This window comes from Calypte anna, chromosome 26 (genome assembly GCF_003957555.1).
Source record: "Calypte anna isolate BGI_N300 chromosome 26, bCalAnn1_v1.p, whole genome shotgun sequence".
NCBI classification, from domain to species: Eukaryota; Metazoa; Chordata; class Aves; order Apodiformes; family Trochilidae; genus Calypte; species Calypte anna.
The window spans coordinates 300415-326088 of NC_044271.1; the positions used below are offsets into that span (position 1 = coordinate 300415).

A 25674-nucleotide genomic window follows, 5' to 3' on the forward strand; every position below is an offset into this window, starting at 1 on the left:
CGGACCTTACCCCGCCCGCCCTTATATCCGGGCGGCCCGCCCCCACGTGACGCCAGAAGACAGCCAATCAGAGGGCGCCGTTTCGATGATTGACAGATCGCTTCTGCCCGCCGCCTGCGCGCGGGTTTCTCCTCAGCGCCTCCAGCGAGGGCGGCTCCGCAGGACGGGACCTTCCCCGCCTCCCCCTGTTCGGCCCCGCTCTGGAAATTAACTGGAAATTAAATATAGAGCGGGGGATTTAGGGTCCCTGAAACCAACAAACGGCACCGCAGCCAGGGAGGCTGTCCTGCTGGCTGAAAAGAAGGAGGTTTTCTTTCCTTCTGTTTCTCTGACCTAGTGGCACACGTTCGGGCTTTGTTGTTTCAACATCATCCCTTCACGGCACGCGTGAAAAGTTCGATTCACCAAGACCTTTAAATAAAGGGTTTGAGCAAATTGCTGCTCACCCCTAGTTCTGTGGTAAATTTGCTCGCTTGGTTTCCGCCTACAGAGGCACAAAAGAGGGAAGTGCTATGGGGTTTTTTTTCATCAGTCAGCAGAAAGTGAGAGGATTAAACTGAAGAATTTCAGTGACAGGACGTAGTGGTGTTAATGTTTTTTACTAAACTCGTGTGTTTAGCAAGGAATAACTTGCTCCAGTTGCAATAACTTGCCACCAGTGTTTCTGATATTTAAATCTCACATAATGGAATTAACACATTATGATTTGGAGCCACAATTTGAGCCACAATTTCATAGAATAGAATCATAGAATCATAGAACTGGCTGGGTTGGAAGGGACCTCAGAGCTCATCAAGTCCAACCCTTGATCCACTCCCCCCGTGGTTCCCAGCCCATGGCACTCAGTGCCACATCCAGGCTCTTTGGAAAGATCTCCAGACACGGAGAATCCACTACTTCCCTGGGCAGCCCATTCCAATGCCTGATCACCCTCTCCAGAAAGAAATTCTTTCCAATCTCCAACCTAAACCTCCCCTGGCACAACTTGAGACCCTGCCCTCTTGTCTTGCTGAGAGTTGCCTGGGAAAAGAGCCCAACCCCCCCCTGGCTCCAACCTCCTTTCAGGGAGTTGCAGAGAGTGATGAGGTCTCCCCTGAGCCTCCTCTTCTCCAGCCTCAACACCCCCAGCTCCCTCAGCCTCTCCTCACAGGAATTCTGCTGGATCCCTTCACAGCCTCCTTGCTCTTCTCTGGACCTGCTCCAGCACCTCAGTCTCCTTCCTGAGCTGAGGGGCCCAGAACTGGACACAGGACTCAAGCTGTGGCCTCCCCAGAGCTGAGCACAGGGGCAGAATCCCTTCCCTGGACCTGCTGGCCACGCTGTTCCTGAGCCAGCCCAGGATGCCATTGGCCTTCTTGGCCACCTGGGCACACTGCTGGCTCCTCTTCAGCTTCCTGTCAATCCAGACTCCCGGGTCCCTTTCTGCCTGGCTGCTCTCCAACCACTCTGTCCCCAGCCTGTAGTGCTGCATGGGGTTGTTGTGGCCAAATTTCGCTGCTTCAGAAGAGAGAAAATACTCACTGAATGCTTCTGTCAGCATTAGGTCTCTCAGTTGCTCCTTAAGTGCAACTGGACATTAGCAAAAATATTTAGTTACTGAAGTGATTCTACCCACAGAAAGATCTTTTTTTTGTAGGAAATGCCATTACAGGAGCACAACAGGAACTGGTCTTGGAGGGACAGCCCTGAACTTCAGTCAAAAAGCTGACTGCACATCATCAGAGCTAATTGCTTGTGAAGTTTGTGTGGGTTCAACCCATTTTCACATCCTGCCAACTGGCTAATCTTGATGAAGACTATTTTTTAAAGAAATGGTGATTTACACTTTCCTGATCTTTAGAACTTGAGTAAGCTTAATCCTTCCATGACTTCTGTTTAGAGAGTACAAGTCCTTGTTCCTTATTTCCTCACTTTTTATATATAAACGTTTACACTGTGACAGGTTTCTGCTGTGCCTCAGACCTCCAGAGAAGGGAGAAACAACAGATAATAAATAATTTATACATCACAGACCTAACCTAAGATACACTGAGCATCCAGTGCTGTGACACAGCATGTCCAACATCGAAGCACTTCAGGTTTTTGGACCTCTAAAACCTGTGGGACCTTTTTTGTCCCACAGACATAAAGCCCTCTAGTCTGGGAACAAGAGATCTGACTCCCAGGTAACCTCAGGGCTCCCTTGAGGATTTCGGGGTGCCCCTGAGCCCCAGCCCTGACTCACCTGGGGTCAGCACACACCTTCCTCCTCCTCCCCCGGCCCAGCCACACCGAGGTGCGGGCACCAGATGGCGGCATCCTCCTCCTTTCCCAGGGAGGCAGCCCCCAGAGCACTGGAGGAAAACCCCTCCTTTTATTATTATTTTTTTTTTCTTGGCTCAGTCGAGGCTCTCAGCAGACTCCTCCAGGCATCCTGCAGCCCTGTGGGACCAGGGATAAGGTCAGAGAGCCCGCTGGTTGGTTACAGAAGCAGCACAAGGGAGCCGAGGCTTTGAGTCAGCTTCATCTGATTTTGTTTTGTACACAGAAAATGCTCCATCTGGAAACTACTTTGGGAAAGAAAGAGTCAGCCCCAGGCTTGGCTCCAGGGCAGGTTTTGCAGAACAAAACACACCCTTGCTACTGTGTTCAGAGCTTTGAGCCTCAGACACTTCTGCAAATCTGGCTTGAAATCAGTAAATGGAAAATGAAAACAGTGGGGCCTGACTCACTGCTGCTCATCTCCTATTTTAATCCCCTGGAAGATGGGAGTTCTCTCTCTGCTGATGCAGTATGCAGTGGATTTGGGGACAGTTTCCAACTGCCCAAGCAGTCCAGAGTCCTGGAGTCTGTCCCCACAGCCACCTCTCTGGATTGCCCAGGACTGTCCCCGTTACAATAAGAAGGTGACACAGAAGAGCTGGCAGTGTCCAAACTGTGGGGAAGCCCGAAGCCTGCTGAGGAGCTGAATTTCATCTCCTTTCAGTGGTTACTGAGAGGTTGCTGCTCCTGGCTCCTTCCTCTCGGGGCACAGAGCTGGTGGTGGCCCCCGTGTTGCTGAGTGATGCGGGTGTGTTGGTGCAAAAGTCCCCGTGGCCTCCGAGTTTGCTGGGAGGTGTCATTTCCTCTGATGTCTCCATTAGGGAGGCCAGGAAGGGAGAGCAGCCATTCATTAGCTGCAGCTTCACCACCAGCTCAGGGGATCTATATTTACCATCCAAGTGTGGTCGAACAGTTTCCTTTCAACAGGGCGGTGTCTTGGTTGCCACACACCACACTGAGCAGCTCGGATGAATTTTAGTCTGCTAGGCTAAGAGCAGTTAAGAGAAAAAGCAAAACAAACCAAAACAATCCAGAAAAAAACAAAGTAGGTTTTTACACCAGAGAAGCACGAAGCCTTCTGGAGCCCACACTTGTGTTACTGGTGAATAACAGGGAACAGCACACGGAAATAAATTCTAATCTGACTGCCCATCCCTCTACAAACAGAGGATCCCTTTGGTGCAGGTCTTTGTCTAACTAAGTTTTCAGATCCCAGGCATGAGGATTCCCCTTGCCTTAACCAAGCTATTTGCACATTTCGCTTTGCTTTCTGCTCCCTCCCCCAGTTCCTCCTTCCCCCTCAACTGGGCCTCCAGGCTTTCTCTTTCCTTTTTCTTTCATGCTCTGCAGCGAGCCATATTCCCTTCCTCCCCCACCTGGCTCCCTGGGGAGAGGACTGGAAAGCAAAACAAAAGATTCACTCACTGGGAAACCGTAATTTGCACAGCCCAAAGGCTCAAAGGCTCCCACTGAAAAAGGCGATTGCAGAGCTAAGGCACCCTCGGATGCGAAGTCAGCCCCAAGGCCAGGAAAATCCAGAGGGTGGGAGCGAAGGCTTTGAAGCCAAAGCTCAAACCTCTGATGGCTCCAAGTGGGCTCTGAGCGAGGCCCCGAGGTTCCCAAAGTCCAATCAGTTGGGTTTGCTGGGGGCAAAACGCGCTTTGAGTCAGCTCTGAGCTCTGCTCAGGGCTCTTGCAGAGGTTAATCTAGACCAGCTAAAAATATCACCTGGTAGTGCTGCCCGTACAAATGCTCCTTGTGAAATCAGCAGCGTTCCCATCACAATCAGAAATGCAAACGACTGCGTGTGCGGCTGTGGTCTGAGCTGTACAATCAACAGACTTTTATATTTCCTTTAGAAGTCCTGCAAACCCGGGAGCTGGATCCCTGGAAGCATCCCTTCCCTGCTGCAGATGCTGCTGCTCATCACTTGGCTGCAGTTTGTCCTCACCTACAGCTCTCAAGGGGATGTTATAAGTCATAATCCTTTTTTTTTTTTTTTTTTTTGGACTTTTTCTAAGTCCTCGGGCAGAAAGTGGAAAAGTGGAGCCATGGCAATGAGGTTCAGCCCTTAGAGAATGCTACAAGTGCTCATTTACCTGTGCCAGGGTGGTGGCTCTGCCCCTCCTGAGTCACTCAGATGCGTGCAGTCTTAGTTTTTCCCTTGGAGATGCTGGAAGCTGCATTCAGTGCAAACCCACTGCCTAATGGAGGCTCAAAAAGTTCAAGGAGGAATTAAACCCAGATGTTTTGGCCAATGCTCATTAGTCCTGGAAGATGTAACTAAGAAACCTCGGTTTCACAGGCAGATAATTCAGTGTAACCACAGTGTCACTGCTACCCTGGAAACCCAGAGGTGAAGCACAGCCCTGTGTAAGCAGCCTTTAACAAATGTCACCTTTAATCGGTGATACACTTTGTTCCCTTTAATGAGTGACACTCTCCTTAACAATTGGGACTCAGGTAATGAAATCAGGAACATTTATTTGATTGCTGTGAAACAGCACAATAAAAATAAACTGCCCTGAGGAATATAATCAAAAGCAACTGAATGGCCAGAGAAGCTTCGAGAACAGATGAGGTGTGAGAGCTGCTTAGGAAAGGCTGTTGGGACTGTCTGCTTTCCCCTGAGACTGGGATGAAGGAAAAGGTAGGGCTGGGATAATGGGAAAAGAATCAGAAGTTTCTGCTAACACTAAGCAAATTCTCTTCAATCTTTTGAGGAAATTTTCCCTCAGACTTTGACTTTCTTTCACTTTGAGAAATAGGAACTGGTGGCCTTACAGGGTAGTGTTCCAGGCTAATGGTCCAGCCACATCCTGAGTACCCAAATCCTATGGAAATTGCCTGCTTAGAGATGACAGAGTGAGCAGCAAACCTCACACAGCATCCACTCCTAGGGTTTCAAAGCATTATCAGAATCTGGCTTTTTGCCTGAGCTATTACTTGCATTTTTATTGTTTAGTCAGTAGATAAGTGTCTGTATCTCACCAGTTCCCAAGATTTAAAACAAATATATTTACTCTGGAATCCATTGATTTCAATGAAGTTTGTACAGAACATTAAAATTCACTGTAATCTTATTTACCAACTCCTCAGATTTTCTCTAACTGTCCCATTTTCCTGATAACTGGCATTACAGACTCCATCAGTACTGCTACTTTAGGTTCTTCCTACATATTGTGTCCTAAACATATTGTGTCCCTACATATTAGTGTCCTAAACGTGGGTCCTGCCCAGAGGATGTGAGGAGGGGGATCTGAGTAAGGTTTGAATGTCCCTTTTCTGTCACCTTGGGGCAGAGGAATGCTGTGTAGAATAAAAGTTTTCACAAAACAGGACTGACAGCAAAGCTGTAAAGAGCTCTCCACAAAACTCTGATCTTTTCTTTGGTCACAGCTGAGGAGAACAATTTAGAATCCTGGATTTATTATCAGTGGAAAGAGGGAGTTGTCTGATTTCAGGGGCAGGAAAGGACAGGTCTTAGTCACAGAGTGCTGTACAGACCCTTGCTATTGTTTCTGTGCCTTCTGGGCAGGTATAAAAGAAGGGGAAAGCTCTTGTCTTCAGTGCCACTGGAACAAGACTGGCAAGGAGACACATCTGCACAGGTCAGAACTTCCCTGTGATTTCCACAAGGTCATCAGTAAGTAGATAATGTTACTTTTGTATCTAGAAGATGTATTTAATGAATATATAGTTAATTGGTGATCTAAATATATAGCTTAGCCATTATGTATGAGCAGGAGTTCACAAGCATAAACTAAAATATAGGATGAAAAATCACATTTAACTGTTTGTAGACTTCTGGATGTGTATCTGTATTTAATACAGGAAATATCTAAGTGGAACTAATACCTATTTATTCTTTCATGTCTGATTTCATTTGAATGTATAGTCCAAGGAAATTACTAATGAGTGGAGGAGACTTACTAAGAACAATCTTAGTTTTTACAACCAAATGTATGACCACACATTTTACAACAAATGTATGGTCCAATTTGCCTTTCTACCCAGTCCCTGGCAACTTAATATTCAAATTTGCATGAAGAAAAAAGTCCTGTGAAGAGGTGTTGAGCTTTTTATTAATTGCTTTTGCCCCCAAAGAAGTACCTCTTCAAGGAATTCGTGGCCTCATTTTACAGGAATATATCTTTGCTCTTCTTAAAATGCTGCAACTTTTGTTTTGTAGTCTGTGTAGGTTTTGATGTAACAGTTAATACTGAATTTGCCAGGATACAGCTAAGGGGACAGGCTGGAGCCAATCCTGAAAGCAGGGTACAGGCATTAGTGTAAAAAATGCAGGAATTTTAGTGATAGACCTGGCAATAAAGGAGTGGTGGGGCTGAAAGGATGGGTGGGTAGAGGTGTAGCAGATGTAAAACTGAATTCAGTTATAACTTAGCTAAAAATAATCACTGTGCAATTACATTTTTCTAGTTTTCACTTCCCTAAGCCAGAAATCCACTTCTTTACAGAAAAAAAAAATCAGTATCAGTCCATAATCACCCTTGTGCAGTGACAGAATTGGGTGTCACCTCTTGTAGTGCTCACAGAAAAGGCAGCATTATTACAGATCCAAATCCCTGAGCTGTGGACACCTTATAAAGTGATCTCCACAGCCCAGTCTTAAACTCTAAGAGTTTTGTGACAGAATTCTGAGGCAGTAATCCTGAGCTTTTTGTTAAATTTCTTCTAAGTTTTTATCAGGAAGGTCTCTGGCCACTTCTAAATGGAATTATCTCCTGTGCTTGCAGATGCACAGGAGTGGGAAGCAGCAGAATAAGAGGCAAAGTAGAAAAAGAAATTTAGGATATACTATGGCATCTATTTATCTTCTACTGGTGTATGTTACAAATCCCTATGTCTGATGTTTGAGAGGTTCTGGGTGTGAATGCTCCACTTTCACCCCTGCTTAATGCCTGAAATTCCTTTTGCCAGGTGAAAGAAAGAAAAAGATTTCTCACCAAACTGTCAGCTTGCCCCGTGGAGCAGATTTCAAGAGAGAAAATGTTCCTGCCCTCCAGGTCTCTGCAGATGGTCACACTGATGGCAATTCTTCTTGCCTGCTCTGCAGCCTGTCAAGACCCTGAAAAGTAAGCAGGATCATCCTTTTACTTATTATGGTTAGCAGACTGCTTGGCTTTGGTTTAATGGGCTGTCTCTACTGCTGCCATCTACTCCAGGGCATGGTGGAAGGGAAATTCTATAAATTTGATACACTTTACATCACCCTCTATGCAGTAGAAAATGAAATAAATTACATTTTTAGATGTGTAATGTGTACAGGGGGTGCTTTTAAACACAGGGCAGTCAGCCATGTAAGGGTGGTCAGCACAAGTCATGGAAATTCCATGTTTAGATCCCATTTAGATCCAGATTTGTAGATGGGGGTTATAGCTGCAGTTAGCTGAGAAGCAGCCTGAAATCCAGAAATATTTACACGCCAGAATGAGGCTCCTCTCCCTAATCAGTGTTTAGCTCAATTTTGTTGGTGTGTCTGAAGAAAACAAGACTTTGTTGTCATGTCTCAGGCACTACTGGCTCCACTCAAATGCTCTTTCAAATGCTCGAAGAAACCTCTCAGGCTGATGGATGCAGATTTGCTGGGTTGGAAACAGGGGCTCAGCCCCGGTTTCCTAACTCACCCTTTCTTCCCTTTGCAGTAAACGAGCAGTGACCGAGCACCAGCTCATGCACGACAAGGGGAGGGAATTCCAAGGGCTGAAGCGCCTGATGTGGCTCCACAACGCCCTGGGCAGCGTGCACACAGCCAGCAGCAGGGATGTTTCTCTTTCTGATGCCATGTGGGATTCACAGAAGAGCCAAGATCCCTCTGATCTCTACAACAGCATCGGCAGAGCTGAGACTCCGAGCTTGGAGGTGCCAGGAAAAGAGCAGAGCTTCCCCCTCTTAAATCAGCCACGGAATGTGAAGACCCCGAAGGGCAACTGGAAGCCACAAAACCTTCCTGACCTCCTTCAAATCAAAGTGCTGGGCAGCAGGAGAAATCCTAGCAGCCAGCTACAGAACTCTTCCTGCTAGCCTGGATCCTGCTCAGCCTCTCCAGCTCTTCAGCCCTGTGATGTTTCAAGGAAAAGCTCCAGCAGGGGGGTGACCCTCAAAAGAAAAATCATGTCCATCAGTCCCACTAAGTACTCCTAGATCCCTGTAAGCACCCGGGTTCCCTCCCTAGCAGCAATCTGAGCACTGTGAGTGTGGAATTGGGTCATTTGTCACACGCCAGAACCCCATCCCTGTCTGTTACTGACACCTTAGACTGTGGCAGCTCTTTGTAACTCGTGGAGTTTGCAAGGTGCAGGAAGTTTGGGTCATTTATCCTGACATTCACAGCTCACTTGCAGCCTAATGTTTTGAGTCCTGAAGAAGCAGTTAGCTTCTTACACAGACTCCACACCTGCCTGCAGTAGTAACAACTTTCCTTATACCTTAGATCCAAAGGTTTGGTTTTTTTCCTGCTTCTCCATCACATAGAATGGCTGAAGCCTCTCATCTCTCAGCTTTTCCTTCAAACTTCTGCCTGGCCACAAAGTTAAAGCCCAAGTTCTGCTGGTGGAAGGGGTGAGAATCAGCTTTCAGGGTCCTTGTTTGAGCCTTTTGTTTCAATATTTCCTACCTTTGTTCATGTGAAAACCTCTCCAAGAGCTCCCACAGCATACCAGGTTTTCCCAGCAGAAAACCAGGAGGCCATCTGTGTTTCTTGAGAGTAGGAGCACACGATTTTGCTATTTACCTTTAAGATCAAATGGACCAGCTTCATCTTAGCAAAGCAAGTTTCAGTTGAGTAGCAAAATTAGTTATTCAGAAATTAAGTATCTTGTCGTGTGTGTTTGTCACCTTTATCCTGGCCCAAACCAGGACAGTGTTACAAATAGATCAGCATTTCCATCCTGTAGGGACTCTAGTTTTAAACCCTGAAATTTCTCTGTTGCTGATAAGAGTTCAACAGCATCTGCAGCTCTTTCTGAACGATGAACCCCAAGAATTCCTTGATTTGTTAATAATACCCTCCCCCTCCTTTCTCCCTCTGAACTGCAATTTTTCCTTTGTAAAAATATCAATAAAAATGAAGCAAAATCCACTTTTGGCATCACCTTTCTTTCTTCCTGCTGTTCTGCAGAGCTCTGTTAAGATTCCCAAGGAGTGACACATCCACTTTCAGATGTTCCTGAAGAGCAGATGAAGATGGGTTACACAAAAGATGAGTTTGCTGAACCCTGAACTTCCCTGGGCTGTGACTTCAGACCTGGGTATGAAACCTGGGGAAACTGCCTGCGAACAGCTCAACCCTCTCAGAAGTGGTCGTGTCACACTCTTTGCATTGCTCTCAGACTCCGTTTCTTCCCCCTTGGGCTGATCCCCGATTCCTGTGAGGATGAGGTGACCGCTGGTGCCACCTCTGCCCGGCTCCACCTCACCCTCTGCACCTCAACCCTTTGGGGACGCGGGGAAACCAACCTCACCCCCAGGAGGGCTTGGGCGCTGCGGTGAAGCAGCTGAGGTGAAGCAGCTGAGGTGAACCCGCAGCTCCCGCACCATTGCGGGGAGGGAGGAAGCCGGACGAACCTGAGGGCTGGCGGGTGGGGACCTGAGGACCTGAAGCACCGTTCCCAGCCCCTTGGGGGTGACAGTGTGACCAGACACCCGGTTCCTGGCAGTCACCACGTGTGTCCCCCCCACCCAGACCCCGCAGCCCCTTCCCCACCTCACGCCCCGCACTGCGCACGCGCCCCCGCTGCCTCCAGGCGCGCGCGCGCAGGGCGGGAACGGGGCGGAGCGCGACAGCCCCGCCCCTCGCCAGGGGAAAAGTGGGCGTGGCCAGGAGGATGGCGGCGCATGCGCGGTGCTGCTGCTGCCGCCGTCGCGGTGGTGCTGGTCCGGTTCGGGTCTCCGTGAACGCCGGGGGCTGTGCGGGGGTTCCGATCGATCGCTTGGGTTCTGCTTGTCCGGTTCGATTCCGGCCCATCCCACCCGCCGCCAGTTCCGCTCCGTCCCTGCCTCTCCGCAGCCGCGGTACCGGGATCCCGCCGGCGCTTTCAGCTCCTCGCTGCCCCCCTCCCGGGGGGCTCCGGTAAGCGGCTCCCGGCTCCTTGCTATGGCGGCTCCCGAGCCCTCTTCCCCCCCAAACGCACCCCGTGTTCCGCATCCCCTCCCCGCTCCCTCCCTCCCCTCGGGGCCCTTTGCCGCTCTGGGGCGGGGGGAGAGGCCCCTCCGGTGCCTGGTCCGGTGGGGCTGGAGCGGGCCAGGGTCCCCGCTGCCTCGGGGTTGTCGGGGGCACCCTCCTCCCTCTCGGTTCGGGAGCGCTCGGGGCCCTTTGTCTACCCCGGTGATGCTGCCGGCTCCTTCGCCAGCCCGGTGGGTCGGGCCGCACCACGGGACCGTCGCTCCCGGGGGCTCCCTCGCTCCGGACCGGCTCCGGTGGAGCCCCGGTACCGGGTCCATCCCTCCCCGTCACTATCCCAGCGCCGTGGTGCGTGTCAGTCCCCGTGGGAGGTGTCCCGAGCACCCACAGCCGGTTTGGCACCGCTGCTTCCCAGCCGCTTCCTCGCTCTTTTCTTCCCCTATTTTGTTTTTTTTAACGATTTCTGTTGTCTCCCCTCTCTCCCCGCCTCTGTCGCAGCATGTCCAAGGTCTGCTCTTTGGGAAGTGACAGTCGGAGGCAGGGCTGTCCCACTTACCTTGCACAGGGATGTGAGGTCCCTCAGGGCTGCTCCAGTGTCACCCCTCGGTCCCCAAAAAACACCCACGGGGGAGTGGGGAGGTTCTGACTGACTCCCACGCTGTGCTCCTGTCTGTGAACCAACCTGTAAATGCAGCAAATAAAAGAGTTGGAGTCTGTACAGGACTTGGGCAAGAGGGGTCTGGGAGGGACCCTCTGGGGATCACCCAGTCCAAGTCCCCCCTGCTCATGCTGTTCACCCAGAGCAGGTTGCACAGGATGGCACCCAGGTGGGTTTTGAGTGTTTGTAGAGATAAAGACTCCCCCACACTGTGCCAGGGCTCTGTCACCCCCAAAGTAAAGAAGTTCCTCCTCAGGTTTAGATGGAAGCTCCTATGTTCAAGTTTGTGCCTGTTGCCCCTTGTCCTCTCACTGAGCTGTGTCTGGTCCCATCCTCCTGACACCCACCCTGGAAGTATGGATAAGAATTGATAAGATCTCCCCCTCAGGCTTCTCCAGACTAAATGGGTTGCAGTGATGCTGCCTGGTAAAGATCTGCAGAAAACAGGCAAGAAAATAACTCATAAAGTGGTGCTGGTGCCTGGGTGTTGTGAAAGTGGGAAGTGTGTGTCCAACCTGTGTGTGGCTGCAGCTTCTAGTAATAGTTGTGTAACTTGGTTACTTTGCTCTGGGTTATGCTGTGACCAGACTAAGAGGTAGTTTTACACCTGAAATCTTTTCTTTTAGAAACCACAGCTGGGTTTTCAAATACCCCCTGAAGCTCTGGTGGCATAATGCAGTGTGTGAATGCAGGGTACTTACACTGAAGGGTTGGACACAACTTTGACCACAACCAGTCCTCTGGATTTTGCCAGATTTCTGTATGAAAGCATCTAGAAAAAGCTTGAAAGCAGCTAAATGCCATTTTTCTCCTTCCTCAGTTGCTCCTGGCTTTCAGGGTTGGATAAATGTCACAGCAGAAGAGCCAGCAGGCAACTGATGGGTTCTGCAAGGGTTGCAAGAAGAACAATTTCAGGCTTAGATGTTTCAGTGTGATATCTCTGCTTTTTTAACATTTATGAAAGATGGGAGAAAGAAACCTTAGAGCCTGAAATCGTGGCTTTGGAGGCATCATGTTTCTCAAGTTTCCTTCCCTCTTATTTTCAGATCAGAAACGTTCAAAACAGGAAGTTTGCCTGGTACCTTTTATTTTGTAAGACTTCTCCCTGCATCGCCTGAAGTTTATCAGACTGGGCTGCTGGTGTTTTTAACTCTCTGATTCAGCCTCACTTAACAGATTGCAGCTCTGGCCATGACAAATAACCTGCAAAGCAATGTTAAACGTTTCCTCCCTTTTTCTTTCCTAACAGCCATGGCCATGACAGGCCCAACGCCTTGCTCCTCCATGAGTAACCACACCAAGGAGCGAGTTACGATGACGAAGGTGACGTTGGAAAACTTCTACAGCAACCTCATTGCACAGCATGAAGAAAGAGAGATGAGGTAAAAAGCTTCCTTAGTGCCTTTACAAACTGGGTAAGGATAAAAAAAAACCCTCTGTGTATTAGCTGGATTTACTTTTCTGGACTCAAAGTAAACTCGGACCTGAACTCTGGAGCGGGGCACCTGGACAGGGCTTGGTGTGAGCATCCAGAGGTTTCTGAATCCAGTGGTAATTTATGTTGGAGTTTTTGGAAGTCTTCCTGAAACAAACTGAAACCTGCTTGTGAATGCAAAAGTGAGATGATTGTTTCCAAGTTATTAAAAAAAAAAAACCCATATATTTGATTATCTGACACTTCGGGATGTGCTTGGGATGATCCAAAGACAAAGGATGCTTCTGGAAGACAAAGCCAACATTTACAAGTGTTTATCCTGTTCTCTTGCCTCTCCCCATTTGATGTCTCTGATTTTAAAACATAAAACTCATTCCAGAGCAACAGATTGGATTATAATGTGTGATCAAGTCAGATGATAAAGATAATTTCAAGGACAATAAGGGATTCCTGTAAGGATGTCACCTAATGCCTGCTCCTCTATAACTTAGCTGAACCTGTGGCATCCCTGTAAATATGGTCAAAATATAAGAAATTATTTAACTGGAAAGTTTCCTTTGGTTGGAACCCTCTAATTTGCTGAATACCCTCACACTGGAGCACTGGGACTTCTGCTGTTCCCTCAGTTTGCCATGTACTCTATAAATCAGAATTTTCAAAAAGGTTCAGTGTTTGTGTGCTGGCAGATTTGCTGCCAAAAACCTCTCTAGACCCAAGAGGAATGCCTGCTAACTACAGCCACTGCAGAAATGAGGAAGCACTTTAGAAATAAATACTAGCTTGCAGACATATTTTCTTCAAAGCTTCAAATTAGTAAGGAGACATTGAGGTTCTAATCCAAACAGAAAACATCACAGATTGATTTCCTTGCTTTCTCTCTGCATAGCTCCTGGTTTTTATTATAATATTATATTGTCTTCTCCCAAAACCTCAAGGACAGAGGCTTTTCTGTTTGGGATCAAGACTTTGTCTAAACAAACACCTTGGACTTTACAAGTGATGTGTTTGGTTGTTCTTTCAGCCTGTCTTTGGATGTACAATTTGGAGCTTAAATACTGCTGACAAAACATACACTGGAGCATGGTTGGGATCTAGGCAGGATATCTGGGGGACTTTCAGCATTGCTGGGTCATTCTGAGCTATTTAATTCAGCATATTGCAGCAGTTGTGTCTTGCTGCTGGAGTCCCTGCTCTGAGGGTGGGGTGAGATGGTTTCACAGAGCTCCCTGGGTACTTGAGTAAGGGCAAAGCCTTTTCAGTGTTCCTGGTTGTGGAAGCAGTAACTCAGAATATTATCATCTTGCAGCAGCTGTGTAGTGGCACAGGAGACAGGAAGAGAATCTACTGAAGAATGATTTGCAGAAAGGAATTTTTTTTTAGTATATTTACAAAGTTATGCCATAAAAATACATGAAAAAGAGAAGGTATTTATTACCCAGAGGGTATTTATTACAAATGTCCCCTGAAGCCATCTCCCTTCTGAAGTCTTTTTTTCCTCTTTGCTCCCAAGTAATCATTTTGTACTGTAAATATTTCTGATCCTTTCAGGGGGCAGAACATGCACAGACATGTGTCCTCTTCCCAAATATTTTAAGTATCTCAGGTATCAGGCAACAGAGAGATGCAGAGAAATTACAGGACAGATCCCCAAAGCTGTCCAGGTAGTCAGCTCTCCCTGGAATAAGTGAGACTTTGGTGCTTAAATACTTATTATGGCTCTGGCCTTAAGTGACTTGCCCAGCTGTCCAAAGAGAGAGCCAAGAACTGAGCCCAGATCTCCTCAATCTAAATTTGTATAAAATGGAAACACAGTGGAATAAGATGAAAAACTCAGGGCAGGTTTAGATTGTTGAAATTGGAGAGGACAAGAATGGTAAAGCTGCAATATTGGATTCCTCAAAATCAATCTCATGCCTGATTCTCCCCTGAGTATCATTTACACTGCTACTTGCTGGCATTGCATCCTCCTCCCACAGCAAGCAAGGGCCAGAGGTGTTGGATGTGTCCATGGGATTAAGGAGGAATGTTGATAATTCAATTTTATTTTGCTAAATGTTGATAATTCAATTTTATTTTGCTATTTTCTCTCTGCTGTAGACAAAAGAAGCTGGAACAAATGATGGAGGAAGAAGGTTTGAAAGATGAAGAGGTAATGAATACGAGTAAATGTACTTAATGGTTAAAGTCACACAAGTAATTTTCTTTAATGAATGGAGATCTGGCAGCTCTGCTTGGAGTTGCTGTGACCTCTGTGAAGCCCTCCTGCAGAATATTCTCACTGTGCTCATTTTCTCTAGAAAAGAATCAGGAGATCAGCACATGCACAAAAGGAAACTGAATTTCTCCGCCTCAAGAGAACAAGGCTTGGTTTGGAAGACTTTGAGTCTTTAAAAGTAATAGGCAGAGGAGCATTTGGAGAGGTAAGTCCAGAAAAAATGACTAAATTTGTTTTTTTTTTTTAGTGGCACTTTGTTAAAGACTTGGAGAGTTTAGACAAGTGAAGGATAAATGTTGTAACAACTGCAGATTGATTTCTTTTTTTTTTTTTTAAGCTTAACAGTCTCATGCATCTGGTTTTCTGTGTCAGAAATAATGGCTTAAAAACATGATGTGCTTTTAAGTGAATGGTGTTGAAAAAGGTCTTGATGTACAAGGCAAACAGGAGTTCAGCAGTTTAATTGTGATCTCCCAGGGAGGTCTCCTCTCTATGGAGAAGATCAGGAGAGCCACTGGCAGTTGTCTCCTCTGGAGTCCTTCAGAAAAGGTGCTTTGGGATCTTCAGCTTTGGGTGTGTGATTGCCCAGTGTCTCATCTCCTAAAGTTATTCCATCTCATAGAATCAACACAGTTTGCCATAAATGTGCACAATGTGAAGCTTTCTGGTTTTATAACCCAACACAATTTCACTCCATGAAAGCCCAAGGGCTTGGTACCCAAATCTGGGCAGAGTTCTGGTGAAATTCCTGCACTTGACTCCAATGTTTTCATATGTTTTAGGTACGACTTGTCCAGAAGAAAGACACAGGGCATGTGTATGCAATGAAAATACTCCGTAAAGCTGATATGCTTGAAAAAGAGCAGGTAAATAATTATCTTGAGTAGCAAGTTAGTGGTTGAGATGGCTTTGGGTAGCAACTGATGGGTAGCAGAGGAGTAACAGGTCAGGAGCCTCTTCTATGAATTCCTGTCTTCTAGTGGGCTCCTGAGGAATATAAATAGAATTACAGCAGTAGTTCCAGACTGCATGCTCAGAACAGGGTTTAAAAGAACCTCTAAAGCCTTGCTTAGGCTTAGTGGAAGCTGCTCTTGTCAGAGCTCTTTCCTAAGAGGCTCTTCAGCCTGCAGCTTGTAGGACTGAGCTCACTTTCTGCTTGAGAACATGGAGCAGCAGAGGATTTTTCTGAGTTTGTCTTTTTCCAATGAAAGGGGAGGCTGGATCTGTGCCTCTGATTTCTGTTCCTCCTCTTCACTTCCTGAGCATTTCTGTTGCCCATGTGCAGATGATTCAGTAGAGACATCAAGTTCAGTGGTTTTTATTGCACTTCTGATTTATGGAATCAGATATAAATCTCCAAGTGGTGACTGCTCAGACAGAAAGTACCACTGTTCAACACTTCCAGAGCTTTCCTCTGCCTGTATTTATGGAAATGTGATGGTCTGGGACAGTCATTTCTTGTTCAGCACTGAGATGAATCTGGAAAGCCCTGAAATCAGGAACTGGTTTCCATTTCAGAAAGGACTTGGGTTGGTTTCCCACCTGAGCTTTATGCAGCACTGCCAGAGCTGTGCTGTCATCTCAGTTGAGTCTGAAGGGTGTGATTTTTATTGACCTGATTATTAGATATTTTTGTAAAAAAATTGAGATTATTTTGTTTTTAATACAGAGGAGAATCACCCATGAATTGTGTTTTGGAGTGGTCTGTTAGTTAGATGGTTTTAAGATAAGTGTTTTCATATTGTCCTGCATCACTTGCACCCTTCTCATTCAAAGGGGACCCAAACATCACAAGAACTGAAAGAATAAAAATACAAATGTGAGTTATCTCTCTGTGTGGAACCTTATTGCTCAGGAGGGTGGATTAAATTTCTCTAGCTTGAGTTTTTGCTTAAAAAGATGAGGTCAGTGCTGTCCTGCCCTCCTACCTAGGTCTCAATGTATGGAATTCAAGCAATAAATGTGTAAATGGCCAAAAAGCAAAAGCCTCCATAGAATTCCTGTGGAATCTTCTGAGTGGAAAAGGGTCTTCCAGAGATCTTCATGCTGAGGAGTGAAAGGGAGATGGTGCTCAGTGAGGTTTGTCAGATAGGAAAAAAAAAAGAGCAGCAGCATTCTGGAAAAATCCAACAGTTAAATGAAAGTTTTGAAAAAGACAATAATTAAATGAAAGCTTTTCACCTTTTTGCTGTCAGAAGCATGGGTTTTGGGGTTTTACTTTGAACATGTTACTATATTTTACTACCTGAAAATACTGTGGGGTGTAACTGTTGAAGTTTTGATGGTGTTTCTGCCCCTGTGCAGATGTTTTGCTGTCTTCACAATATCTGAGGCTTTTCAATGTAAGGTTTAAATTGTTTTTAAATTAAATGTATGGCATAAAATGTGGACTTGGAATGAACTGAATGCATCTCTGCACCTCCAGGTTGGCCATATCCGTGCAGAGAGGGACATTCTGGTGGAGGCAGACAGTCTGTGGGTTGTGAAAATGTTCTATAGTTTCCAGGACAAGCTAAACCTCTACCTGATCATGGAGTTCCTGCCTGGAGGTAAGTGCCTGAGATCAAGAGGCTGCTTTGCTCTTCTTTGTGGATTTCTAACCTCTAAATGACAGATGGAGCCTGGGACACAGCTGTGTGTGGTTCCCATGCAGTGGGGTTTGGACTGGGTCACTTTGTGAGGAAACAAATCAGTGTAAAGCTTTCAGTGTGCTGGGAGATTGGGGTCAGGCTTGAGGTTCCTGGTTGGGTCTTCTCACTGCAGATGTTTGCATCTTGGCCTTAATGTTCTGCTAGTTCCTACCCATGCTATCTCCAGGTCCATAACATAACCAGCTGTTGATTTGTTTAACCTTTTGCTTTTAACTGGCTTGCAGCAAGAGTAACTTTTAAGGTCCTTTTTTTTCAGAGGAGGAGCATTTCTGTCCTTGACTGATAATGCCACTGTAATTAGCTTAAAATTAGTGGAAGTCTGTAATAAATCTGAGTAATGAAGAGATGAGACTGCACAAATGCATTCTGCTTTCTGAAACAGCTCTGTAGCTGAAGGTTTCATCTGTGATGTGAAGAGCTCTGACTCTTGGCTAAGAGCTGTCTTTGTGCTGCTATTTCATCTTCATCTTATTCAGCTGTCTCAGTGGGTTAATGCAGCTACAAACCTTTCCATCCACAAGGGGAAATACAAGAGTCTGCCACAGAGGTGCTGGGGAACTCCATTGCTGTATAGAAAATCAGATTAGATTTCCTGAGGTTTTAAATAGCTGAATTTTTTTCCTTGCAAATGTCTTCACTCTTAGCAAGAGGGGAGTTGGTGTTTGTTTGTATTTACATTTGCTATCTGTGGGGTGGCTTCCAGGTGATATGATGACCCTGTTGATGAAAAAAGACACTCTGACAGAAGAAGAGACACAGTTCTATATTGCAGAGACTGTGCTGGCCATTGATTCCATCCATCAGCTGGGATTTATCCATCGAGACATCAAACCAGACAACCTTCTCCTGGATAGCAAGGTGTGTACAAACCACTGGTCTTCTCATTTTTAATATTGCACTGAATTAGTGGTGACATTTTGTGATAGAAAATCTTGCTTCTTTCTTTGCCCTGTTCCTTGTAACTTTTGAGGGCAGAATTGCTGGGGGGACCGAAGAAACCAAGCCAAGAACAAGCTCTCCTCCACCTGTACCCATTCCTCACTCAGGAGCTCCCTTCTGACAAGTTTTTAGGCTATTTTTGATAGTGGCAGCTGCAATTTAAAAATCAAGAGTTTCAGTTCTTCCTTCTTGGTTAAAGATGTTTCCTTTTGGTCTGACATCTGTTATGGCCACACTTGGCAGCTCTGGGGTAGAAGATGAAACCAGATGTGAAGGATGGAGCTGTTCCATTAACCAGACTGGAAACTGAGATATTATCTGAACTGGGATGTGTCTCTGCAGACTGGCCAGGCCACCTGATTGCTTCTGGATAGTTAGTGGAGGCAGTTTGCAGAAAGCTGCTTTCATTTTAGATTCCCACCTAAAAACCACACAGAGTTGGTGTGGTCACGTTACACACCAGGATGGATTATGCCCACAAATTTAAGGTTTTTCTCCTCTTTTGGGGATTTACACCCAATCCAGGGAGTAGAGCTCCCTCTGCAGACCTTGGCTTTCACTCTGAATTGCTCAGGAGCTTGCAGGAGCAGAGGTTGATTGAAGGAAAGAGCTTTCTCTGTGTAGCAGTGATGAAAATATTAATAACTGATATTAATAATTGATTCTATTTACACATCCATTTCAGGCTAAAACTTAAGAGTGCATTTACAGTACAAGATAAAGGGAGGGGAATAAGTAGAAAGCTTGGTGTGCTGTGAAAATGTCTCACACTCTTCTTGCATTTATTTTTCTTTTTTAATTTTTTATTCTTTGTTTCCAGGGCCATGTAAAGCTCTCAGACTTTGGTTTATGCACTGGACTAAAGAAAGCCCACAGAACAGAATTTTATAGGAACTTGAACCACAGCCTTCCCAGTGACTTCAGTAAGTTACTTGGCTTCAGGAGGGTATCTGTGTACTTGCTGTCAGTGCCTGATTTAACTCATTATTTAAATTAACAAGGGAGCACCCAATCTCTTTGAATATTCAATAACTTTCTCAAAGGGAATAACTGTGATCAAGGAGTTAAAAAAAAAACCAACACTGAAAGTGTGGATTGCTAATGAAAAGCTTTAGAAAAGTTGATTAATCTTAGGTTTGGAAGTTGCTGCTATCTGAATATCATGATATTCACAGAATATCACAGACAGCTCCAGCTTCACCATGCTGGCCAACTTTGGACCACCTGAGGGGTCAGGGATGACCCCTTTGACATCCTTTTTGATGTTATAAAGGAGATGTCATGGTTATGGAGTAAAAAAACCATATATTGGGTGACTAGTAGGATGCAGTTACATATATTCCTTCTTTTTTAGCTTTCCAGAACATGAATTCCAAAAGGAAAGCAGAGACTTGGAAGAGAAACAGAAGGCAGCTGGTAAGCACTTTTCACCTGCTTGGGAATGTTCTCTGCTGAGCTGGTGCACTCAAGTGGGACATGAATTGAAATAAAAGTCATTAATCCAGGTCAGAGTTCTGAACAGTGCTGAAATAAAAAGATTGATGCTTTTTCTTTTAAAAGGAGGAGTGACTCCAGTTTGTCCTTCATCTCTTGAGCAGCTGGTGCCTGAGATAGCTTTGTCATAATTATTTACATCCATCTCTGATGCTGCCCAGCTCAATCCAACAGTTCTGGCCACTTTTAATATAATAAAGGACTAGTGACCTGTTCCAGGGGGGATAAAAATGATAACTTTCCCCATTTCCCTGATACTTTTTGAAGACTTTCACATGAATATGTTGATTTTGTGTCTCCACATCTTGTAATAAAAGTTTCAAACAGCTTTGCTCAATCATCTTGGTGACAATCTGGAGTGTTCCTCAAAATAACCATGGTTGTGCAAGTTCCCACTTGCAGATGGGGCAGTTTTCCCTAAAGATTCATAACTGGTGGTCTTTGTTCCAGGCTTTTTCCACTGTGGGTACTCCAGATTACATTGCCCCTGAAGTGTTCATGCAGACTGGGTACAACAAGCTCTGTGACTGGTGGTCACTGGGGGTCATCATGTACGAGATGTTGATTGGTAAGGAGCTTGCAGTGTGGGACATCAGCTGTGCTGGGCTTGGGGTCAAGTTCTCAAAGCATCTGCCCCTCACATGGTTTGTGAGCTTTGTTCTGGTGCTTTGAAGACTTCAGCAACTGCAGGAACTGGTTTTGCTTTCCACAAGATTGTGTTCTTCTTTCTTTTCCAGGTTATCCACCCTTCTGTTCTGAAACTCCTCAAGAAACATATAAGAAAGTAATGAACTGGAAAGAGACTCTGATATTTCCTCCAGAAGTTCCAGTGTCTGATAAAGCAAAGGATCTTATTTTAAGGTGCCAACCATAGGGTTTGACAGTTAATTTAACACTGATCTCCTTGTCTTGCTATCTGTACCTCTCATGGGTTGTTTCACATGAGAAAAAACCCTGATGCATGTGCAGAGCAGCCTGAAGCTGTCACAAGCATCAAGTGCTGAACTCCCTTGTAAAACACAGTTGTCTCTCAGAGGTCACTTAGTGAAGCCCAGACAACAACTGCCCCTGGTGTACTAAAAAGAAGCTCCCATGGAAGTGCTGCAAGTCTGGCAAACCAGGAATGTGTCTGCTCTTTATTTTATCTGTGAGCTTCTCGTGGCAGCAACTTAACCTTTTTGCCAGAGCTTCCTTCTTCCAACAGCAATGGTTTTGACACTGTATGCACTGGAGCATACAGACATATCCCAGTGCATGCTGACTCGTGCTCTTTCATGTATATTTTCAGTCACCTCTCTATTTTCAGGACAGAAATACAAATAGCTTCTTAGGCTTTATATGTCCTCCTGCTCTACACTGATCCTGAAATAGAAAGGGCACATTATCCTCTTGTGAAAGAATGCCACATCTTAATTGTAGCATTTGACATGACATTCCAGAGCATAACTTTGTGTGTTGGTTTTGCAGTGGGAGTTCTTGACCTTCTCCATTTATATGTTTAAGAAACCCTAATAGTATCAGTTCAGAAAGCTGTTCCATTTCTGGATGGAATGCTTTCGTTTTCATTCTTCCTTCATTTTCATTCTTCCTTCCATCCCAGATTTTGCTGTGAGTGGGAGCACAGAATTGGTGCATCTGGTGTGGAGGAAATAAAGAGTAACCCATTCTTTGAAGGGGTTGATTGGGAGCACATCAGGTAAGAAGCTTTGCAGAAAAGCAAGCTGCTATCCTCTCTGGATGGGGTAAAGCTGGTCCTGTTCACCAGGAACTCAGCAAATCCAGCTGTGGCTGAGAGGATTTTGTTCCTGAGCTGAAGCTTGCTAAGGTTGAGGTACCTCCAGTCATTGATTCTCTTAAGAAACTGAAAGAGCCTGAATCCTGCTTCCTTCTGCCTGGGAAATGCTAATGCTGAAACTCCTCTTCTTGGCAGAGAGAGACCTGCTGCAATTTCAATAGAAATTAAAAGCATTGATGATACCTCCAACTTTGATGAATTTCCAGAATCTGATATCCTTAAACCAACAGGTAAATGATCCTGCATGTCAACACTGCTTCCTCTTCTTCAGTAGAATAATGTCATTTTACTGTTAAATCAGAGAAAGGATCTCACTGGATCCCAGCTTTTTATCATGTTTATCATTGTTCCCTTGGCAGTCTTGGGGTGCAGAAGCTTCAGTTTGGGTTTCAGGAGATGGGATGCAGACTTGTGAGTGATGCAGGAGCTGCTTGGGGAAGGGCATCTCTGGGGAGAGGCATCTCTGAAAGGCACCAAGTTCAGATCTTGGTGGGACCTGTGAACTGGGAGCACCTCCTGGGACTGGCTGATCCTTGCTATCAGGTCCAACACTTAGGAGGGAGGTGGTGGGACAGAAGGGACTATTTTTTTTTTGGTGTAAATCTCTAAAGGATCCTTGGGTTTATGTGTTCAAGCATGTTCACATGATTGGGGCTGAAGAATGAACCTCAGTGCCTTGATTTATATTTCCTTCTTTAGAAGAATTCTCCTTGACTCCACACCCAGTATTTTGTATGAAAATAAACTTTATAGTCTTCAAGGAATCTATTTTTTTTCTGGTTTTTTTCAGTGGCAACAAGCAACCATCCAGAGACTGACTACAAGAACAAAGATTGGGTTTTTATCAATTACACCTACAAACGTTTTGAAGGTCTGACAGCCCGAGGAGCAATCCCATCCTATATGAAAGCAGGAAAATAATGATTCTATACCTTGGACAACTTCTGAGCCTTGGAATTCTGTTCCTGTACTGTGGGTTTATACTCATAAAAGAACTTTTTTAAAAGAAAACTTGAGGGCTGTCAACTCTCTGAGAAGACTTCAGGACCCTGTTACACAGCCTGGTTGTTCCTAAGGATTTTTTTTCTTCCTGCACCATTGAAATAATTCCACAAATTGTGTCAGCTCTGCTGCAAGCAGGTTCTGCTGCTTCAGGAGCAAGAGTTTTTAACTTCTTTGCCAGATTGTACAGCCTGTCAGAGGAGAGCAAGCCTTTACTCTGACACTGCAAAGCACCTGATGTTTCTAGGGGCTGCACTGCCAGTCCTGCTTTAAGTGACAAACTCAATCTGCCAATCCTGCCACTGCTTTCCCAGTGGCTCAGGACTTCAGTACAGAGGAAACAAAGCAATAATTCAAGCTTGAGACAGGACAGCTCTTCAGTCAATGACTTAGTAGATGGACACCATTTGTATTGCCTTAACCTTAGTTTGTATTTTAGTGCTGGTTTTTTTATAATGCTACTTGGAAGCCTCTTGAATAGAATCCCTCACCTCTGTGGCAGTGGCCTCCAGTTGTGGTGCACTTTACTTTTGGTACTAAGACAGTGACCCTCAAGCCATTTAGGGTTTTGTTATGGGTTTTTTTTATTATTATTATTAAAAAGTTGTGCAACACTTTGTCTTTGCTAGACAGTCCTAGGGAAACCGGGGCCACAGTTTGCAGTTACAATATGAAAGGCTCAGTAAACAATGTAGTTGGTAAGAACTACAGCTGGTAGCACAGGTTGAGCTGGAATTGGAGCAGAGAGGGAAAGGAACTCATTTAACCTTGTGTGCAGCCAGCTGGGAGCCTTCGCTGCTGCTGCTGCCATCTCTTGGCCACTTGAAACATCTCGAGTATCTTTATTTAAAGATGAAACCACCTTTGGGGTCTTTTTGCTCTTGGTTTGGAGCAGAAGAGTCTCAGATTCTTCCATAAACCTTGCAGACAGAGCTCTCTCTGGTTTTTCCTGGCAGAGCTCCTCTTGCTGAACCATCTGTCCCTTTGGTTTTTCCAAAGAGACAGGGTCTTGACTTTTGGGGCAGGGGAACCCACCCTGCCTCCTCTTTGCTTACTGCCTGATGTAATTTCTACAAATCCATTCAGCTGGGATGAGGATGCTCTCCAGGAGAGCCCCAGAAGTGCCTTTCCTTGCCTGAGCATCTCTCAGAAAATGATTGCATTTGGGGAAGGAGGGTTCTGCCTGGGTTTTGGTAATTTTTTTTTTATTATAACCCTGGGCTCCACTTTGCATCCCTGTTGGTGGCATTAACCTTTGGAGCTGCCTCTTTAATTTATAATTAGGTTTGGTTTTTGGTTTTTTTTTTATTTTTTTAAGTCAATGTAATGAGGTTTCTACATGGATCCATTTGAACTCTCCTGGATTCCTCCAAACTTACCCTGCTGCTGAACACTCTGTAGCACAGACAAGGAAAAAAAAGCTATTTAGGAGCAAAGTTACAGAGCAGTGTTTCAAAGTAGAAGGCTTCCAGTTGTATTTAGTCCTAATTTTCTACATGAGGAAAGAAAATGAGTTTGGACTGAAGCTTATTTTGGTTTTTCATTGGGTGTTTTTTGAGAATTTTTTACCTGGCTGTCTTCTGAACTGAGTGCCATCATGAAGGGCTGATTGTGAGACTGAAACTACCTTCTAGAGCTAAAACTGGATGATAACTCTTCAGCATCCTCTCCCTAAACCTCCCATTTTGTCTTTTTTTGTGTCCTATGAGTTAATTAATTGCCACAAGCAGTTAGCTACCTGCTGCATCCTACAAAGCTGAAATGCAAGAGCCTTAATGAGAAGGCCCAGGCTCACTGCAGGGCTTCTCCAATCAATAAGGGCTAATTGAAGTAATCATTTATAGGCTCAGGCTTTTTATCAGCTGGTCAGTAATACCACCTTCTGCTCCCTTTTTATTTTTTATGAAGGACTGATACCAACTTCTCAAATTGCTCCATCTCCTTATCCTGCAGTTTCTTCCAGCCATTTGAAAATGTTGCCTTATAAACCATTGGAAAACTGAGAGGTATTAAGACCAAAACATTTTTTTTTTCAAGTTCCTAACAGCTTAGTTACTGCCTTAACCTTTAAAATAATAATCAAAATTCATTAAAGCTCCTGTGAACTAGGAATAAATGATTTTGAGTAGCTGCATTTTTAGCCCTTTATTAAAAGGGATTGCCCTTTTTATTTATAAATACCAAAGAAGCTGTAGAGCTGTACAGTGTGGTAACTTGCTGTGAAAAAAAACAAACCTGTATAATAATATGTACTGTGCATTTTTAGTGCATGTGTTTTAATGTCTTCTGAATCCTCAGACTCTTTTTGAGTTAAAGGTGAAGTTTTTCAAAGGCACAAGGAGCAGTTGGGTACCTCATTCCTGTTGTCTTACAGTAGAAGTTGGATGGTTTTGAGCTCAGTCCTCCTGGGAACACTTTTCCAGCAGTAGGTTTTGTGCCACAGTCTCAGCCTGCTGCCTCTTAAGGTTCTTCACCAACACTGGGGAGAAAAACAGTGTTTTCTTTCCAGGATCCATCCTTCACTGCTGAGAGAAGAAGGGTTTTGTATGCCTGTTCAATCCCCCATCTTAGCCAAACATTTTTCTTAGCTGCTGGCTTGTGTGTTGAGGTTGTATTTATCTTTTAAACCTTTTTTTTTTTTTTTTTTTTTAAAGCTACAAACAGTTGCTGGACTCCTAGGAGTTAATTCCAACCTGAATTTCCAGTGTTATCTGAACGTGAGTGATGCTGCCAGTTCATCCCTGTATCATACCTAGCACAAAACTGCACTAAGTGTCTCTTATCACTGTGCCCTGGCTGCCTTAACCTCTTAAGTAGAAAAAGTCTTCTGTAAATACTGAAAAGCTGTTAATTGCACTGTAAAATTTGGCAGGTGCAGCTTCTGTTGCTGGGGGAGCCAACTTTTTATGGATCTTTGCATTGTGTAAATAAATTCCTCTTAGTAAAAACAGTTTTGCTACCAGGGGTTTGTTTTTACCAACTGGAACCTCTCAAGTTTGGTGGTGGGTCTTTTGTTTGCTTGTGGTTTTTTGCTTGTTTTG

The 25674-nt window shown here is 45.1% G+C and overlaps 2 protein-coding genes across 3 annotated transcripts; both read left to right on the forward strand.

Moving 5' to 3' along the window:
* Positions 1-5849: 5849 nt before the first annotated feature.
* On the forward strand, positions 5850-8346 carry LOC115599692 (parathyroid hormone 4-like). Its single transcript, XM_030465312.1, has 3 exons — positions 5850-5947; positions 7243-7397; positions 7968-8346. The coding sequence occupies exons 2-3, from the start codon at positions 7312-7314 to the stop codon at positions 8344-8346; spliced, it is 465 nt and encodes a 154-aa protein (XP_030321172.1). The 5' UTR covers positions 5850-5947; positions 7243-7311.
* A 1811-nt stretch (positions 8347-10157) lies between these two features.
* On the forward strand, positions 10158-25574 carry STK38 (serine/threonine kinase 38). Of its 2 annotated transcripts, XM_030465600.1 has the most exons (14): positions 10158-10393; positions 12352-12484; positions 14635-14686; positions 14835-14957; positions 15535-15618; positions 17178-17301; positions 18107-18261; positions 19163-19265; positions 19697-19758; positions 20287-20404; positions 20574-20697; positions 21437-21532; positions 21767-21861; positions 22422-25574. In XM_030465600.1, exons 2-14 carry the CDS (start codon positions 12354-12356, stop codon positions 22550-22552), a joined length of 1398 nt encoding a protein of 465 aa, XP_030321460.1. In that variant the 5' UTR covers positions 10158-10393; positions 12352-12353; the 3' UTR covers positions 22553-25574. The 2 variants fall into 2 exon arrangements, with proteins under 2 accessions (XP_030321460.1, XP_030321461.1); XM_030465601.1 differs by lacking the exon at positions 10158-10393 and having other exon boundaries at positions 12442-12484; positions 14840-14957.
* The last annotated feature ends 100 nt before the right edge of the window (positions 25575-25674 follow it).